General features: G+C 36.5%; 1 protein-coding gene across 4 annotated transcripts in view; it reads right to left on the bottom strand.

Annotated features, from left to right (window-relative positions):
- The window catches only part of lrp1ba (low density lipoprotein receptor-related protein 1Ba), a 177,097-nt gene that overhangs the window by 9,132 nt on the left and 147,402 nt on the right, over window positions 1-20,563 (bottom strand). For 3 of the 4 annotated variants that reach the window (XM_056758246.1, XM_056758245.1, XM_056758243.1), the window contains 16 exons: window positions 18,349-18,455; window positions 17,574-17,721; window positions 15,264-15,373; window positions 13,139-13,271; window positions 9,365-9,487; window positions 8,903-9,025; window positions 8,689-8,829; window positions 8,272-8,406; window positions 6,233-6,352; window positions 4,862-5,103; window positions 4,544-4,767; window positions 4,086-4,192; window positions 3,415-3,531; window positions 2,556-2,729; window positions 1,654-1,779; window positions 671-835 (listed from right to left, as the gene is read on the bottom strand). In XM_056758246.1, coding sequence (XP_056614224.1) covers window positions 671-835; window positions 1,654-1,779; window positions 2,556-2,729; window positions 3,415-3,531; window positions 4,086-4,192; window positions 4,544-4,767; window positions 4,862-5,103; window positions 6,233-6,352; window positions 8,272-8,406; window positions 8,689-8,829; window positions 8,903-9,025; window positions 9,365-9,487; window positions 13,139-13,271; window positions 15,264-15,373; window positions 17,574-17,721; window positions 18,349-18,455 — 2,295 coding nt within the window. Of the gene's footprint in view, window positions 1-670; window positions 836-1,653; window positions 1,780-2,555; window positions 2,730-3,414; window positions 3,560-4,085; window positions 4,193-4,543; window positions 4,768-4,861; window positions 5,104-6,232; window positions 6,353-8,271; window positions 8,407-8,688; window positions 8,830-8,902; window positions 9,026-9,364; window positions 9,488-13,138; window positions 13,272-15,263; window positions 15,374-17,573; window positions 17,722-18,348; window positions 18,456-20,563 lie in introns of those variants that run through there. The other variant, XR_008907642.1, reaches the window with a different exon arrangement.

The following is a 20,563-nucleotide window of genomic DNA, read 5'->3' on the forward strand; positions in this document are numbered from 1 at the left end:
AATCTTAAAACTACATCATCTGCAAACTAATCTCTTTTATCAAAATACAAAAAGAGCCTTTGCTATCTAAGACAATATTCTGGCTGGAATTTGCTTGTTTGAGTTACTGTGACATAAGCACGGCAGGATTTGCGAGACGATACATCTGTTGGGCAATGATTTTTCTATGTGCACATGTTCAGCGCACATTCAGAGCTGAGGGATATTCTGTTCTTCTGCTGGTGGTCCATCTGCCAGCCTGTGCGAACGACAGGTTTTGATGTAGAGAAGCCAATAGAAACAATTCCCGCCTGTTTCTGAGACACGAAGCATGTTTGGGTTGAATTTTGTCCAAATTTTAATCCCTTCTAAAATATTCTTCGGTATTACGAGTCAAAACAGGATACGAAATTTGACAAAATGTGGTTAATTTGGAAAAAATGATTATAGGGCCTTCAGACATTATTGAACAACTAATACTGTATGTTCAGACACACTATGATGGGAAACCGTATGCGAGAATTATTCAAACTATTGTCACTATTCCCTGTGAAATTATAAAATACTGTAGCTTGGCTTGAAAAATATCAAAACAGCTGAGTTTGTAGTAATTTAATCATTTGAATTTATTATATATTTAATATATTTTTGTTAGCAAGATAACAAGAAAACTAAGACCAAACAGACCTACCTAGTGGCGAACCCGTGCATGTGCCTCCGTTCTGACAGTAGTCCTTACAGTGGCTGATCTCACAGCGCTCCCCGGAATAATTCGGCCAGCAGAAACAGCGCGACTCCCCGCGCTCGTTCGTCAAACATCGACCGCCGTTCTCGCAGGCCGGGCGGCAAAGGTCACCTACAACAAAACATACAGTATGCTTAACTAGCTAAATGCAGTCGCCCACTGACCGCTACTCCATTTTAAAACAAATGTTGACGTTGGAACACTAGTTGTCAATTTTGTTATTTGACTTATAACTCCAGAACTGTTTAATTGGATGCATTTCTGGGTAACTTTGAACTACGATTGCATGATATTGAAAACCTGATAGCGCTAAGAAAATGCTGTTTTTAAAATAAATGATATTATTATTATATAATTCCTAATAATCGATAACAATTAAAAGAGTTAAATATAAATAAAAAAGGCAAATTATATAACTGACATACATATTTTATATTCTTTCTGGGAAAAGAAAGCATGCAACAGCAATGTTTTTCTTTTGCTTTAAAATCTGACAATTTCACTGCAAATAAACATGACATATTTTTTTGTAATTTTTATATATTGTGTAGCTGCCATTTTTAAATACAAATCAAAGCTTTTTTGTGTTTTACACTGTTGTTTCTCAATATAAAGATCTTGTTTATCCTCGGTCTGTCTTCAGTCTACTCTTCAAAATATAAAACGTGAAATGTTAATTTTGCAAATTGGTGAAAATATCAAACAATATCATTACTAAAGGCTGATAATGGACGTATGTTTAAAACACTAGTGCTCTCATTTAGAGCCTGTGTGCTGTGTGTGGCTAAAGGGCCTTCAGTTCTATAAAAACACTTCAGTCAAAATCATTGAGGTGTAACGTGCGTGTTTGACACAAAGCGCCGAGGGCGGCTGTGCCGTTCTGTTGGAGATGTAAGGGCACTCTGCCCAGCCTGTTTTGACAGAGGTACCTGAGATGTTGCTGTCTGCGCAGGTCCTGTTGACCAAAGTTTTACCCTCAGGACATACGCAACTGGCACCGCTGGGGTTCAGAAGGCAAAGGAACGGACAATTCAGCTTGGCACAGGGGTTCGAGACTGAAAGAGGAACAGGCAGAAAGAAAGAGACATATTTGACTTAATTAAATAATATGAGTCATTTTACTCATATGCATTAGTAATATGTCTTAATAATACAATGATTACATTTTTTAAGATATAATTCAATTATAAAATTTAACGTGCAATGGTTTGGGTTTGGTTTAATATTTAGATGTGCTTGAACGATAATATTTCTTTATATATAATAACCCTTCGGTTGGTGTGATGCATTGCTTGTTTGTTTGTTCAGGTTTAGCTTTTCTAGGTTGTATTGAAGATCATAAAGGTTTTCACTGTAAAAACACATCAGAGTGAGATGACAGTTCCCATTATACAGCACACAGATAAACAACCCGGGAGAAAGATCCATCCCACCTCCCTTCAGACAGATGGAAGAAGATCAGTGGGGTATAAAGAACAGAGGATAACAATGAGAGAGAAATCGAATGCCACGTACAGAAAGGAAAGAAGACGGAGAGATGAAGGGCTGGGGGTCACAAAAGGTGTTGAGAAAGAAATAAGATGGACTCAGACCATTTAAAGCTACAAACTGTAACTTTTGCCAATATATCGCCTCATATGTATATATATTTTTTATTTCATTGTTTGATGTTATAATAATCTACCGTTTTGCAAGTTTCAAACTCCAATCAGATTTCAACAAAATGAAAATGAACAATTCCGACTCGGCCTTAGTAAAACTCTTCTTTTAAGATACAAAACCTTTAAGTTGTATAGATGAGACGCATTTGAGACGTATGATTGAGACTGACCTTCTTGTTGCTTGTACCGATGGAAGACCAGGATGCTGGACGCTCTCTCCACGCCCAGCATGAGCCTCTCGGCGGGAAGCATCCCGTATTTGTGAACTCTGAAGACGTCGTGCTTCATGCCGACACCGTAAATGTAGTCCTCAAACACGTCGATTCGGAAGGGTTGAGAAAGTCCTGCAACGAAACCAAGACAGACAGTAATAAGTCTCTTTGGGTGTCGTGTGTCTTGTGACCATGAGAACCAATGAGATTCAAACATGCACAGGTTATAAATTAGCGCAAAATATTCATCAAAATGTCATTCTAGGGTGATCTCTTTAAACAGTAATGGCTGGTTTAAAGTGAACATTTAAAAATTTGAAATATAGCAGAAAGCTATTCTGTAGCACAAACAAATTCCTGAGAACCAGAATCAACAAAACAGGAAACCTGCATGATAAATAAATCCAAGATGGCAGATAGCAACTTTACTTTCAATTATAAATACACCCTTATTTTTACATTTTTACATCGTATCAGCGAAATATTGATATGAATTTCATTATATCTATCTTACCAAACATTTGCAATGCATTTACAGTATGTTACAGCTACCTAACATCAAGCTAACATCAAGCTCAATAGACTTCTTGCTAGAAAAACTATTTATGTAGTTGTTGCCTATGTAATTCAGTCACAAGGTTTCATTTCACTGCTCGTGATGTTGGCTCTCCATAAAGCGATTTTTTCAAAATCATTCAATAATTCAACTTCTTTATAACAGTCCCATCAATAAAGGGTCTAAGTGGCAATCTGAATGATAAATCTCACGGAAAATCTCAAAAAACGTTTTTTACCATACAATGGTATACAAACTTACCATCTCGGCTACCAACAGCCACACGCGAATCAGAGCCATCGAAACGCATGCTGCCGATCTGAGAGAGCTCTGAATCTGCCCAGTACAGACGCTGGTTATAATAATCGATCGCAAGTCCTATAAAGACAGAGAATTGGCACAGAACCTGTAATATGTGAAAACATTATTGTTTGACTTGCTGCTTAATTGAGAATATTCTTATTATAAACAAAGTCCTTCTATTTATTCAGACAAGTGAGATTATAAGAACTGTTTATAGACGATTTGTCACATTAACAAAACATTTGGATTTATACATTCATAGAAACACACACAATTATATTTATAATATCAGAAATCTAAAAAAATATAGTCACTTTTTTCATTCGGTGTGGCTAATAAAAACACATTCTCATCCCATATCTGAACAGACACTAAACAGATATATTCAAACTTTAAGATGTTTTTCCTGTTTTTGCAGCCAACCCACAGAAAGGACCTTGGGAGTACTTGGAGAGGTGTTTTTGTGCTTTGCATTTTACGTGAGTGAAAAACACATTTTTTAGAAATGTTTCAGTTTTTAGCATAACATATGGCAAATTTTTCCTCTGACAGTTCCTGAATCACACGTTTTAAACTAGAGAATATTTAATAGAAATCAGTGTTAGGATTTTGGCGTCTCATAATCTCACCCGTGGGCCTTCGCAAGTTCCTTTCCAGCAAGATGCGACGCAAAGACCCGTCCATGGCAGACTCTTCGATGTGAGACTGGTCGCCAATAACCGTCCAATACACCATTCTACAGAAAGAAAAATGACAAACAAACATCGGAAGAGTCAGGACTGTACCATGTTATTTCTTTTTTTATAACAAAAAAAATCAAAATATACAAATAAAATATTTACAAATAATATACAGACCATATATACTCATTTTATATACATCTTAAGATCCATTTTCCCCAGAAAATGTTAAAGATGGTTGGCCAAGTTGATCATTAATAGTCATTATCTCATTCCAGCTGGTCCAATCTGGTCAAGATGTACATGGTAGACCACACAGACCACCTTTGACCAGCATCAAACCAGCTCACATATTTTAAAAACCATCTTATCCACCTTAAGACTTAGTCTTATTTCATACCACTTACCCTCGTACGGGATTAACGGTGATAGCGAAGGGTTCCCCATCGATGTCCGTGATGAGTCTGGTGCAGTTTGGGCCACCCAGTTGTCCAACATTGATGGAATATCGTAGTCGTCTCCAGTGTGCCGTGTAGTAGCTGAACCAGTGCATTCTGGAGTGATCGGTCCAATAAAGATTCCCAGTGACCCAGTCTGCAGAAATATCCCTCGGCCTCCTGAAGTCTGGACACTGATAATACAGAATGTAGTTAAGTTTTAAAAAAGTATCATATAGGACCCATAACATATTTTGTATGTCTATAATAAATCTATTAGTGACTTACTATGACTCCACTGTTAGACGAGATTGGACTTCTGTCTTGCAGGTCTCTGTAAAACATTCCTCCGGGGTTAAACTGTGTGGCCCACACAAACTTGTGATGATGAAACAGAGCGTCCATTCCGATGATGCGAGCGCTGTCTGAGATACGGGCGAGTGGCGTGTGTCCGTGAGTCTGGTTGTACGGATATACGAAACTCCGGATTTCCGTGTCATTGGCCACATAGAGGACCTGATCCTCCGGTCCTGATCAAAAAGACAGAAGTGTCACCAAAACAAACTAAATGAAATCAAAACGAACCAAATGAAACCAAAACAAACCAAATAAAATCAAAATGAACCAAATGAAACCGAAACAAACCAAATAAAACCAAAACAAACCAAATGAAACCAAAACGAACCAAATGAAACCAAAACAAAGCAAATGAAACCAAAAGGAACCAAATGAAACCAAATGAAATCAAAACGAACCAAATGAAACCAAAACAAACCAAATGAAACCAAAACGAACCAAATGAAACCAAAACAAACCAAATAAAACCAAAACAAACCAAATGAAACCAAAACGAACCAAATGAAACCAAAACAAAGCAAATGAAACCAAAAGGAACCAAATGAAACCCAAACAAAGCAATGAAACCAAAACAAACCAAATGAAACCAAAACAAACCAAATGAAACCAAAACAAACCAAATGAAACCAAAACAAAACAAATTAAACCAAAACAAACCAAATGAAACCAAAACAAACCAAATGAAACCAAAACAAAGCAAATGAAACCGAAAGGAACCAAATGAAACCAAAACAAACCAAATGAAACCAAAACAAAACAAATTAAACCAAAACAAACCAAATGAAACCAAAACAAACCAAATGAAACCAAAACAAAACAAATTAAACCAAAACAAACCAAATGAAACCAAAACAAACCAAATGAAACCAAAACAAACCAAATGAAACCAAAACAAACCAAATTAAACCAAAACAAACCAAATGAAACCAAACCAAATTAAACCAAAACAAACCAAATTAAACCAAAACGAACCAAATGAAACCAAAACAAGGCAAATAAAAACAAAATGAACCAAATGAAACCAAAACAAAGCAAATAAAAACAAAATGAACCAAATGAAACCAAAACAAACCAAATTAAACCAAAACAAACCAAATGAAACCAAAACAAACCAAATTAAACCAAAACGAACCAAATGAAACCAAAACAAACCAAATAAAAACAAAATGAACCAAATGAAACCAAAACGAACCAAATGAAACCAAAATGAAATACACGTATAAAATAAAATAAATTTGTGAAATGGATGGTCGGTGTTTAAACAGCTTACAAATAGAGATATATAATAGAATATAAATATACCTTTTGTGATGCATTCTCCGTTTATGTCTTTAAAGTTTCGGTCACAGGTGCACTTGTAAGACCCTTTGGTGTTGGTGCAGTACTGAGAACAAGTGCCGAACAGCAAACACTCGTCGACTTCTGATGAGAGAGAAACACATCCGTCCATCAGGCTCTTCGCTCGCTCAATGAGTGACATTTTTAACAACGCTGTAGGGATGACGCTTGTTTAGGCTGTTAGGGATTACAGAAGAATTTTCTTTATCTGCGTCGCATGCCTGCAGATTCTCGGAGTTCGAGTTTGTGTCAGGAAGATGACCCTGAAGCGACCGCTGGCATACGGCCGATGGCTTAAAGCCTAAGTCATATCTGAATACAGAGAGACCTTTACATTGGACTGTCTATTTGATGATTGATGACATGAAATGTGTACTGGGGCAAAAGCTACAATGACTATAAAATTTGGAAAGTAAACTTCACTGTGAAGGAAAACTGTGTTAGAGATAAATGTAAATAAAATGTACCCTCATGTTATTCAAAACATAAAAAGATATTTTGAGAAATGTCTGAGTTGTTTTGAGTCTATTCAATGAAAGTCAATGAGGATCAGTGTTGTTTGGTTATCAACATTCTTCAAAGTATCTTTTTTTTCTTATTCAGCAGAAGAAAGACATGAGAGTGAATAAATAATAAAAGAATTATCCTTTTGCATTTTCAACTTACTTCATATAGCTTTAAAGAACAGATGATCTAAAGAAATGAAACTCATACATTTCCTTTATCGTATGATTTATTATTTTGAGATTCTGCTTTTGCAGAAGACTTTAACAAGTGGAAGTGTCTTGTTGTATAAATGTTTCATAGATCATTATAAGAGTCTAGCACACAAGAAGAAAAATGATCCCTTTATAAATCCCATCATCCATCTTCCAAAAACTTTGCAACGCTCTTCATTTTAATATATTCAAGCGTTCAAGTTTAATTCACTGTACTAGCAAAGGAACCGCAATTCAATTCTAAACATCTTCGGTTGATTTTGCTGTAAATTTACTCAATAAATTTTCATCAATATACATCTAAACATCCCACAACCTACTAGCGGCAGAAGAGCAAATTCATTTTTATGTGTGATTCATATCAGAGCAGTCGATATAATGTGTTAATGTACCATACAACAATACAGTGAGTTTTAAAGGGACAGTTCACCCAAAAATAAAAATTATGTCATCATTTACTCGCCCTCGAGTTGTTCCAAATCTGTATACATTTCTTTGTTTTAATAAACACAGAGAAATATATCTGGAGGAATGCTTGTAACCAATCAGTTATCGGCCAATTAGTAGGAAAAATTACAATAGCAGTCAATGGTGCCCCAGAACAGTTTGCTGCCCTACATTCTTCAAAATATCTTCTTTTGTGTTCCTCACTACAAAGAAATGTATACAGATTTGGAACAACTCGAGTGTGAGGAAATGATGACAGATTTATCCCACGAAGGAAGATATTTGGTAGAATGTCAGTAACCGAGCAGATCTTGTCCTCCATTTACTGCCACAGTAGGGAAAATAAGTACAATGGGAGTCAATGGGGGACGAGATCTGCTCGGTTACTGAAATTCTTCTAAATATAGTTCTTTGTGTTGAGCAGAACAAAGAAATGTTTACAGGTTTGGAACATTCTGAGGGGCAGCAAATGATGACAGAATTTTCATTTTTGGGTGAACTTACCCTTTAACTCTTTCCCCGCCAGCCTTTTTTTTTAAGGTGCCAGCCTACGCCAGCGTTTTTTAACAGTTCTAGGTTCTGGAATTCTGTACTTTTTCTCAAAGGTGTGTAACAGTGCCACCTGCTATACAACAGTACAAACACAGATTGCCGTAATAACTCGTCTTTGGCGGGGAAGTTTTTTTTTTTTTAATGACAAGATAACTCGTCAATGGCGGTGAAAGAGTTAACAGAACATAAAATGTGTCAAAATATTAGACCTGTCAATCATTCCTGCAGTACAAATGTGTCAAAACGACTATAAACATCAATATTTCTGACAAACTCAGTCTCTACCTTCACATTGCCTGGTCTTCTGGTTCCTCTGAAAACCTTCTTTGCATTGACAGACTGAAGGCGTTTTTGTATGGTTGCAAAACGCGTCATCTCCGCACAAGTCTGGTCGCTCTCGGCAAACGCCTTCTGCGGAATCTGTTACCGAAAGCAGAAACATTTAAAGATAAGTTTAATGCTTGCGCACGTATTTCAAAACAAACGTACATGCTTTGATCATCCAACAATATATAAATAAAACACATTTTATTAAGGCATTTTTTATTATAAATACAATTTTTGCTTTAAATTTGTTTTTACTTCCTGTTAAATTTTGCACAGTCAGAAATAAGGCATTGCTCCAAGAAGGAGAGAAAGATGCGATTCTCAAAACAAAGAATCATGGTTGAATTTAGATACAATGCAAAAGCGTGCACTTACGAGATTTGCATTCGCGCTCGTCCGAGCCCCCATCTTCGCAATCGTCAAACAGATCGCACTGCAGCTCGGCCGGGACACATCGCTGGTTGGAACACGAAAACTCGGACTTTCCACAAGGTCTCGACCTTCTGACCACCTCCACTGGAGAAACAAAAACTTTGAGTCACATACAGAGAGAGAAAAACGAAACGAAGAGCAAAAATTTCAAACTCACCACATTCGTCTTCATCCGAATTGTCGCCACAATCGTTCGCTGCGTTGCAAATTTGCTCCGTCCGCAAACACACCTTGTCATTCCTGCAGCGGAAAGGTCTGTTCGGGGGACACTTCAACTTTCCTATGGGGCCACATACAATCGCATGATCACGACATCGTTTTTTTCGCAACTTTGTTTGGATGAGTGTTCAAATGATACTATGAAAAACAATCCAGACATTACATGCGTCACCAAAACCACCTACAGCTGCCAAGATAAAAGCCTTCACAGTATGTTGTGTTTACACAGCATCGCAAATCTTTTGATTTCAACATGAATGTTGTGTCGCAAGGGGTTTAGAAAAGAAAAGATCCAACAAGTGATCAAATTTGGAAACATTTGAATACATTTGTCGATGCATTTGGCTCTTTTTGTGAAAGCTCGAGTGTATAGACATCTCAAAGACAAAACAAAACATACCACACATGTCAGCATCTTCATCTGAATTGTCTCCACAGTCATCCTCGCCGTCACACAACCAGACCAGCAGCTTACACAGCGTGTTGTTGCACATGAACTCGTCTGCACGGCACATCAGCGAACCTGCAAACGTTTATTGAAGGACAGTCAAACAAATAAGTTTGAAATCTATCTGGATTAGTTTGTCGATGTGCATATTTGCACACAAGGTCATTCTTTGTGCATCCTTAAGAATTGCATGCCCTTTTAAAATTCAGTGTTTGAATGAATGAGTTCAGCTGTTATGTTCACATAAATATCATAAGCTAAATCTTAATACAAGAAATATGTGTGTTTTCGTATAGATTTTTATAAAACGTTTACCCTTGAGACTATTTGTAAAGCTTTATTTAAAATGACTGACGTTTTGCTGGTGAGGGATATTTTGGGTTTCCTTTTCTCACAATTGACAAAATCATTTTGTAACCCTGAAGATATCTTCGGCTCCAATTTAGCTTAAAATCAGGCTTCAGGTACAGTAAAATAAAGCATTCCGGCCGTGCAACAAAAAAACTCAAAGGCCGTCCCCCAAAGGATGAACTGAGATCAGTTTTTGTGGGTTCTTTTTTAAGGATCTCAGCACAGAAAGCTGGCGTCACATCAGCGTTAAGAGGCTGTTAAACTAAGAGCTTTGCTTTTCGGGTCTATAGCGGCTTTTCTCGCCCGAAGCCTCTCCTTGGTCTGAGAGAGAGTGGGTTTTATAGCAGGTGTCTGACAGAAATGGACATTAATATCGCAAAGCTGCCTTGAATAAAACATCATGATCATCTGTGAAAAAGAGCAACACTGAAGGGTGTAAATGGAAGATGGAAATATCTCCCAAAATATTGAGTTTATGATCATGCTTCGCGTTTCTCGAAAGTTTTGGAGGTGGAAAAAACCTGGAAAGATACCCTGAATTGTTATTTAAACCCCATTGAAAATGAATTTACATTTATTTATAGTTATGTGTAGATTTATGTGTACCACCTTGGCTCGTATTTAGTATGTCTCCACATACAGCAGCATGACAAAAGATCATGTGAACTCGAATTGTCTTACATTTACATTCCATCATAAATAATCGGCATTAAACAGAAGTTTCAATAGTATTTTTCCCCCAACGTGACATATATCCAAGAAAAACAGATTCTGAAATTAGAAAAACAAATGTAGGCAGGACTTGACTTCATCCATCGGGAAGAAACTGGATCACTGGAAGTTGGGTGTGGATAACAAAATGGCCTAAGCCCCCCCTTGCACCATAACTTGTGACAGGAAGTTGATCCGAGGAGACATGAGGAGGTTATGAGGAGACATGAAATAAAAACCTTTATAAAAATTAAAAACAACTATCCATAAAAAAAGAAGAATAATGCATTTTGATTTTATAATTTCTGGACTGATACAATTGAACGGATGCATCAGAAATGACCTGCAAGATTGAGATTATTTTGGGAAAATATAGAATTTGTTTTAATGATAAAAAACTAATATATTTCTTTTTGTGAATAATATGAAGAGTTTGGTTCCAAAACACTATTAATCCATTTTGATTAATTTGAGTAAATTAGCAAGACGAATAACATTATTTTCTCTTTCAAAGTTTCATATAGCATCTTTAGGTCTTATTAACATAAAAAAATAAAATCCAGATTTTTACTTTGTGACTTTGAAGATTTATTATAAAAACAGATTTTTGTTCAGCTAGGATGCCATATTCAGAGCGCGGCCATTACTGTTTACAATGCACGGAATGGTGTGCTGTGATTGGTTGAGCAGATATATCGCATTCTCCAGAGAAGTGAGACTGGGGTATATTGCGGTATTGAAAAAAAAGGGAGAAAACATGACAGAATAACACAGCGAATATCGCATTTTGCTGAAAATCAAAAAGTGACTTTTCAATACCGCCCCGATCCAATACTGATTTTGGCATATTTTTTTTTAAAATAGCGTTTATTGCGTTTTGGAACCAAACTCTTCATATACTTTAACTGTATTTCTCTATTCATAAAAGTAAAATTTTAAATGTCCCACCAGGGTAATTATTTTAATAATTTTATTTATATGTTAACTATTTAAAAGAGGTGAATAATGCAAAAGCTAAATTATTTATATTCTTTATTGACGGATTTTGGTTTCATAATGTGATTTGTAAAGCGTTTATTTTAATTTTTTAAAGTATGTTTTTGTAAGATATGTGGGGTTTTTCTATATAATTTACTATTGATTTTAAAGGATATATATTCATAATGGCTTTTTGTAATTCATCATTAATAAATGTTTGGTGGCAAAATAAATAAATAAATAAAATGTTGATGTCATGGTTTCACTTTAACAATCACTATTAGGTAAAGTGGAGACCAAACGAATGTAAAAAATTTACATGGAGATATTACAATTAAACCCCAAAGACAACAAGAGTTTTAAAATCTATATCCAGAGCCAGTCCAAAAAACGCATTTATGCAGCAAATGCATAATTTAATTACGACATGAAGAAAGTTTTTCAATCTGATTAGTTAAATTATCATCACCGCCACACAGCTCCACGCTGAAGGATGAAGCAAGCGACATCGCGGTTGGGAACAGATCAAAGGCGTCCGATTCGGCAAAAACACCTGGGAGTCAGTCACAACAGAAGAGAGAATTGCGCTCTACAAATAAATCCAGACAACACGCATCCACTGACTCAGAGCTGTCTAAAAGGAACAAGAAATGAGACTGCATGTCTTACGATATCTGATACAACCACACAGGCAATTCAGAAGAAATGAAAAAGAAATAAATAACATTTCAAAAGGAGGCTTCATCTTTGATGCAAACTCCTTCAAAGAGCCGCAGGTGTTGGACGGCCGGCGCACGTCTGCACAACAATATCAACAACGGCAATTTTTCAAAACACCGAAATTAGGCCTTTCATGTACTTGGTTGTCAGATATCAAGTGGCGACAGGGAACCTTTCATCCGTGCCAATTTTCGCAAATATGGGGGAAATGGACTGTTCTCGTGTGGCTGGGGATTTTTCGGGAGCTGCGGCACGTGCGTAAGGGTTGATCCGGCGTAATGTATTATTGAGATGAGGGAAGGGAAATCGTGTTTGGAAAATCCCTGAAGTCTGTCATGGCTTGAGAGCGAAATTTAAAGGAACTGGCACAAATACATCAGTGAGTTGCTGGATACCGAAAGCAGAGCGTCTGTCGCTTGGGTTGTGTGGTGTGCTTGTCTTGCTGATGTCACCTTTACATTTTGTTAACGTGTCGTTTGTGAATAATATGGATATTGCACGATGGAATAAATGACTGGAAATTCTGTGGCGCACAACATAACCAACAGTGAAAATCTGGAATTTGTCTTTTTTTATTTAAAGCATCCGACGCTAACTTGGGTATATTCTTTAATAATGCTCGAATAACAAATGATTAGGTTTTACACTTTAAAAAAACTAATAATTTACTCCTATACCTATCAGTATAGAAAAATGGAGACATACCAAAAAAATATTTGTATTAATCGTGGAAACTGTTGCATTGAATTAAAAGAATGCAACATCTTCATCAGTGCTCTTTGACTTTATGGACTTTTAAAGGCCCTGTTTACACCTGGTATTAAGATGTGTTTAGGTCGATCATATTACAAGTGGACGATGCTAAACACAGGTGTAAACGGGTTGTGAAACGTTTTAGACCTGTCCACTTTTGACCGAAAGGTAGTTGAAAATGCATCCGGACTACGTAAGGATTTCGGCACATACCTTGTTCACAGTTATCCTCGTCGCTTTGGTCCAGGCAGTCAAAGACCCTGTCACACCTCCAGCGGGCAGGAATACAGTGTGCCCGATTACGACACAGAAATTCGTCTTCCTTACACTCCTGGATACAGTCAACCTGCACAAACACACCAAACAAACATGTATGTTTGCTACTGAAAGCTACTGACAATACAGATTTCTACTATTTTTAAATACAGTTAAAGGAGTAGTTCATTTTCCAAAAAAAGTGTAATGATCATTTACTCACCCTCATGTCATCCAAGATGTTTATGTATTTGTTTATTTAGTCAAAAAGAAATGAAAAACATTTGATGAAAACATTCCAGGATTTTGGTGGACTTCAATGGACTCCAAATGGTTGAAGCTCAAAATTATAGTTTCAGTGCAGCTTCAAAGGGCTTTAAACTATACCAGATGATAGGGCTGAACGGTTATATTGCTCAAATTTTTATCACGGTTAATAAACACAATTATTTTGTAAGATCTTTAATTTCAGCATGTATAGACCTATACTTTACAGCCTATGCATGTGTTATAATATGCTGCCATTGGACTTCAACGCCGTATTTCAAAGCTCGCAGTCAATCATCTAAACACTCTACCACACAAACTAACATTTTGTGACCTTAGGAATGAATCCTTACAACTCCATTTTTGTATTATCAATTATTACTATTGGTCGCCCTTCTTGTTTGTCTTTGGGATTTGCAAAAAAGTATTAAAATAGTAAAAATACAGTGAAAAAACTTTTTTACTTCCTGTAAAGTTGCAGTTTAAAACATACAAGCTGTGCAACGATGTTGTGTTTGTGTGTTTTGTTTGTGCTTGCTTTTAAAACATTAAGATCACAACGATTATGCTCGATTAATTGTGGGAAGCATAAATCGTTAAATACGTAAAAAAACGATTAATCGCGCAACCCTACCAGACGATCTAGCGAAGCGATTTGTCATTTTCTAAAAAAAAAATTGTTCATGACTTCACATAAAACGTAGTTACGTTGAAAAGGTCATGGTCTTTTAATATTACAACATCCAGGATAAGCACACGAAATGACAATTTTAAACAATAAACTGACACTAAGACATTTAAATATGTGTCACTGAACATTCAACAACTTCGGACGGTCATGCTTCTCCACATTTGTAAACACTGACTCAGACCTTTTTTCAATGTAGTTGCATATTACGTGAAGTCATGAACGCGCATCGCAGAAAAAGTAAGGCGAGAATTTGTGTTTATAAAGCATATACATTTCTATTTATTTTAGAAAATAAAAGCAATCGTTTCGCTACATAAGACCTTTATTCATCGTCTGGTATGGTTTAAAGCTGCACTGAACCTGTGATTTTGAGCTTCACCCGTATATGGAGAAAAATCATCAAAAACCTTCATTTCTTTACAACTAAAGAAACAAATACATAAACATCTTGGATGACATGGGGGTGAGTAAATTATCAAGACATTTTATTTTGAAAATGAACTAATCCTTTAAAGACAGAGTCGCCCTTAAGCAATATAACAGATGACTTTTTGCATTTTTAAGGCTAATTTCAATTTCAATTCCAAACCAATTCTCAATGACACGGCCTCCCTTATTTCATTAACAAAACTGACTGATTGGTTGAATTAAGAGGCGTGTCCCCTTTAGCAATGACCTTTAACCATTCACTGCTGCTGAAATTGCTTTTTATATGTAATGCAAGTCGCTAGAAATGCGGCCGGGGCTCTCTGGGAGCCTCTGGAAAAGAGGTCTGTTCTAATGTTCCTTATTGGGACAGGCAAAGCGAGTTGAACTATTGACATTGCATTATGAGTAAGGATGTAATTAAACCGCAGTCCCTGGCGAACAGGCCGAAGAAACAGCCCGGTGATATCTTACCGAGTAAAAACGATAGTAATAGCATGCATTGTTGCGTCACACGTAAGACTGGATATGCGATTGCATCATGACCTGTTATTTTGATTATACGAGCGTATCCTGCATTGTTATTCAGTATTGTATGAACCCAGCTGCAAAACAACTGTGTATTCCACATTTGATTGTGACGAGAAACAAGTATACAGTGAGATATAATGAATGTGCTTGTGCGTGCATCCAGCTGACCTCATCGGATCCGTCGGAGCAATCGTTCTGGCCGTCACAGCGCTGGCTGGCCGACACGCAGCCCCCTCCAACGCAGATGTACTCGTTCAGACCGCAGGACGTCGGCCGAGCTGCATGCACAGTCACGCAATTATGACTCATGTTAGACAAGACATCTATAAACCTTTACGAAATATTTCTTGACACCAGAGCACATAGTGTTACGCGAGATCAGGGGTCCTGAACTAACATGCATTTAAGAGCTCAGATCCAGAGATAATTGAAAAAATACCCAAAAAATCTAAAGACAAACAGTAAACAAACATAAAACAAACCTAAACATGAACATGCTCCTGTTAGTGTCAAAAATATAACAGAAAAACTATTTATACTGTATGTTTATTTATTTGCTTTTTGACATCAACAAGAGCAGGGCTTCTAACTTGTCTCATGCTCAGATATACAATAACAATTATATTTTTCAATTCAAATAAAGCAGTTTACTTAAAATTGGACCTAAAACGAACTAAAATGAATTAAATGACCTTTTATGGTTTTCGTTTTTGAACCTTTACAGCTCACCTTTCATAAAAACGTCACTATATTGTTCTAATGTTAGTTTACATACTAAATATTAATTTACATTATTGCATTATTTATTAACAATAAAACAACAATACTACACCAGTACTAAACTAAAAAAAACTTAACAAAATAAAACTGACAGACAAAACTAAATTGATACTAATATCAAACTATTAAAATAAATAAATAGGGTTATCACAATATTATATTTTTTTACTTCACAGTTATTTTGGCCGAATGAATTTCGGGTAACGGTTTTATCACAATATGTTTTTTTTTTTTAATATAAAAATAATGTTTTCGGTGGAATTCATAATTAATTTAAAATTCAATTACAAGGATTAGAGAGAGAGAGTTTGTAACCACAGAAGCAAAACTTTAAATGAGTGCTAAATTATTTCCCAAATTATGATGCGCTTTAACAAAATAACCATAATAATACTTGTGATATCACCATCATTTCCGATGCGGTATATTATGACACCCCTACACACAAAACAGAATAATACAATTTTACAATTCTATCCAATGACACCTTGCAAAACTTTGCCAGCATAATATACAGCTTCCTCGAACCCTCTGAAATGTACACGTGACTGTCCGCTGTAGTGTGAAATAATCTGCGGTGCGATTTCGGCCACTAAGAGCTTTTGGGAGACTTGACTGCATTTCGTGAAGTGCTTCGGCCACATAAATATTCATTTGTGGATGAAATTCCCTCGACTTGCCTCGAGTCGCAGGGAAAGAGAAAAAGAGGTGGAGAGAGACGTCAGTGCGTTCTGAATGCTTCTCAGCGGCTTTCACGATAAGAATAACTCACACAGCGTTCGCTGGAGGGGGTGTCCTCAGGTACCCTGCGCAGGGCCGACAACGCTTAAATATTCAGAAAGGTTTTTGGGGCACACACCCCCCAAAAAAGAGAAAAATGCTTGTAAACTCTTGGGGTTAAAGGAACCACTCCATTATCCTTGTTGGCTGGTATTTTGCAAGTTTCAAAAACAAATGAATAATTTCATTGACATTTTTGTCACGTTGAATGTTTTTAGGGATTGACGTTAGCACAATATTAATTCAATAGAACTAGTTTACAAATAGACAATTCCCAATAATCCCCCCCCCACATTTTTATTCAACTTTTCAAACTTTTTATTACGAAATACAGTCATAAAAATATCTTCCATAACTGCACCATTACTTAGTACTTCTGGTACATAGTGTTAAATGCTAGGCCACATAAAATTGCTGTAATTTTGATTCTAAAGTGCTCGGTAGGAGCACAAATGACGATGATCAATATCACAGAAGATGTGTGTTTTAGTTAGAAAAAGGAAGAAATTAAAGATGTGAAAGTTACACAGCCAGACTGCTTTTTTAATGTAGATGCTTGTCAAAACACTAAAAGATGTTTCTTATCCCCAATGGCCAATAAATTATAAATCGAGCTAATGATGTATTGTCCTGTTCTCATCAATACGGCCTTACATGAAACAAAACTCCATTGTTGACATACAAATAATCTCAACTAGCATTTTAACTGTTATTTTTAAGATATATTATAGTTATAGACTGGGATGTCATAAAGGTTTTGAAGGTAGATCGGATCGAAGACAAAGATTCAATGGATTCTGGGGCCAGGAATATGGCTATTCGCTTTAGATGTCCGCTCGGTTATAGAGGTACTATGCTAGCTGTCTTGTAACACCGTTGATCTGTTTAAGATCGGTTTGTTTTATTTAAAAGGCTAACCTGTCATGGCGGTGTTGGCGGGGCTGCAGTTGGCCTCATCTTCTCCAGTCTTGCAGTCTTCCTGTCCGTCGCAAAGCCATTTGACGGAGATGCATAAATGATTCATGCATTGAAACTGATCCTCCGAGCAGTGGCTCTCGCATCCTCTCTAAAATCACATCACATGTAATAATGATATCATAAGTTTTATAAAAGAAACAATATTTTAATATAAATTCATTATATAATAGGGATTATATTCAATTATAATATTAGGACATGATATTGAAATATTTCAGAACAAATATCCCAATTTTGGCACTTTATATACTGTCACTGTCCTTCTGACACCTTGGATGTCCAAATTTGCTGTTTTTCAGGTAAAGAAAACTTTTTGAAAGATTAAATTCTGTGATGTAAAAGTTGCTTTTTATTATTATTTTATTATCAGATAAAAACAAAGGATGGCTAAAAATAATGATTTTTGACCAAAAATAAACATCACGAAATTGAGAGATACGAGGTTTTAAAAGGAAAGCAGCAATATTAGCAGTATTATATAGCCACTAAATGTGCACAATATTTAATAGCAATCATATATAATTCACAATAATAAAACATGCGATAATATTAAACCACAAAATTTGCACATTAAATAATAATAAATAATCACGATATCCACACGTTATATAACAGAATATATATAGTATCACTATTAGTGTGCTTTTATATGTCTTATAACAGATCAATGGTAATGATCAACAGTATGTCTTATGGATCTGGTACTTGGTCGAACCTCGTCCGAGTTATCAGTGCAGTCGAAATCTCCATCACAGCGAAAGCGGGATGAAATGCACTCTCCGTTTGCGCACACAAAGTTTTTCGAGTTGCACGTGACGGGCTCTAAGAGAAGAAGAAAGAGAAACAAGGAATGAGATACTGCCACCAATAAGACAAACAAAAGCAAATAAACAAGGAACCAAAAAGGCACCCAAACTGGTCAGTGAAGAATTTTATTAATGGTTCTAGAAGGACACATTGAAATGTTCTTATGCGACTGTCAAAAAACAGCTCGCCAGAAAGAATAAGATGTCAAAGCGACAAATTGTTAGAGAAAGACAGAGAAAGTAAATACGTGACGAAAGATAGGAGGAAGAACAGACTGAAGAAAAGAGAATGACAGAGAACAAGATAAAAGAAACAGAAGTAGATAAAGGCAGTAAATGTAAGAGAGGAATTGGTCTGCCGTGTGGATCCTCCAGCAGTCACGCCTCTAGCTCTATTATCAGTCTCCCTGCATCCGTCTCAACACCCCACAGATTATCTGCCCCGACATCAAGACTCCACGACCTAACAAGAGCCTGTCCGCGATGTTCCTGTGCCACTTTCCCAAGATGAAACCTCTCTCTGCTTCATATATCTGGATACTACATGTGATGAGACCCACTTGTGCAAACCACATCAAACACGGAATAACACAAAAAGGTGAAATGAAATATATTCAAACGGACGCTTGCGTACATACACAAACAAGCAAGCTGAAATGTAAATGAGCCAAACAAGCTTTGTTCGTAGGCCGTGCTTTTTAGTATTGTTAAAAACAGCCTCTAGGAAAAGATGTCACATAGCTACGAGAAAGAAAATCGCATTTGTTTTAGTGTCTGTCGTGTTGAGAAATCTTTGAATTCAGATGTGAGAAATGATCAACTCAAACAAGAATGAACTCAGTTTGAAATCCAGCTCCCACACAGTTCATAAATCCTCAAGACCCGCATGACAGCTTTAAGAGGTTGTGTATCTTTAGTAAATAATGTGCGCCAACCACTTAGAGAAAACTGACTTTGTTATGAGTGCTTTGCGTTGATGTGGCTTCTCTAAACATTATAGAAATAGTTACTAGTAGTTAAAAGCGCTCCTCACAATCCATTATTATTACCGGGATAGAGATTCAAGACACACGTGATGCAGTTGAAACAGATCCGCAGCCATTAAAACCAAACTGCGGATGAAGGTTTGTGATCAACCTCCGCCATTCAGTGAATGATTCAACCGCTGACTGTCAATCAAAGTCACAGGGCTGAAAAATGCGGCTGCGTGAATGGAAGGCAGCAACACACCGAGAAGACAAGAAAAATATCTGCCATTTCCGGGAAATTGAAATAATCACCTCTTGCGCAACACATTCACTCACGCAAACTTCGACAATCCATAACTTTCTCGTTTTCGACAAAGCAGATGGAAAAGTGCGAAGGCTTGAGGATTTGCATTTTGGGAGCATTAGAAGCTCTTTGAATAGCGGGGAACCTGCTTTGTGTCTCCTTAATGGCCCAGCTTTCAGGGCAAGGAACAGTCACATGAGGACCAGGTCACAGGGTTGAAACACATACTGCGTGAGAGTCAAGCACTTTTCAGAGGGGATAAAAGAGCATGTGTCAAACTTGTCAATCCTCGATAGAAGTGTGGGATGAATTCGTTTTTAGATTTCAGAGAAACTGCTTTATCTGTATGTTTGGGTATGTAAAGAAATCTTTACAGCTAGATGTCCAGCAACAAAACGTTTTGCTGGTTACATTGTGCAGTGATTTTTTGCGCTTGCTCGCTTGGTTAATGTTAGAAGAACAACACACAAAGGAAAACAACAAAAAACACAATACAAAAAAAATTGTGCTTGCTCGGTTGGCTTATGTTAGATACACAAAGCAAAACCAAAAACACAAAAGCAACAACACAATATTAAACAAATCCAAAAAAAATTGCACTCGCTCTGTTGGCTAATGTTAGAAAAAACAATAAACAAAAGCTTCAGATAAGAAATGTGATAAAATGCTTTGATTTTACATACAAAAACAAACGCAATTACTTTTTTTTCAAAACACAAATCTTAACAAAAAACTTAACACAAACACAATATTTAACAAGAAAAAAATCCATAGCGTTATATTTTTGGTGCTTGCTCAGTTGTACAATCTTACAAAAACAAAACACAAAGCAAAACAAACAAATTATAAACA

Source organism: Triplophysa dalaica, chromosome 10, assembly GCF_015846415.1.
Source record: "Triplophysa dalaica isolate WHDGS20190420 chromosome 10, ASM1584641v1, whole genome shotgun sequence".
Lineage (NCBI taxonomy): Eukaryota > Metazoa > Chordata > Actinopteri > Cypriniformes > Nemacheilidae > Triplophysa > Triplophysa dalaica.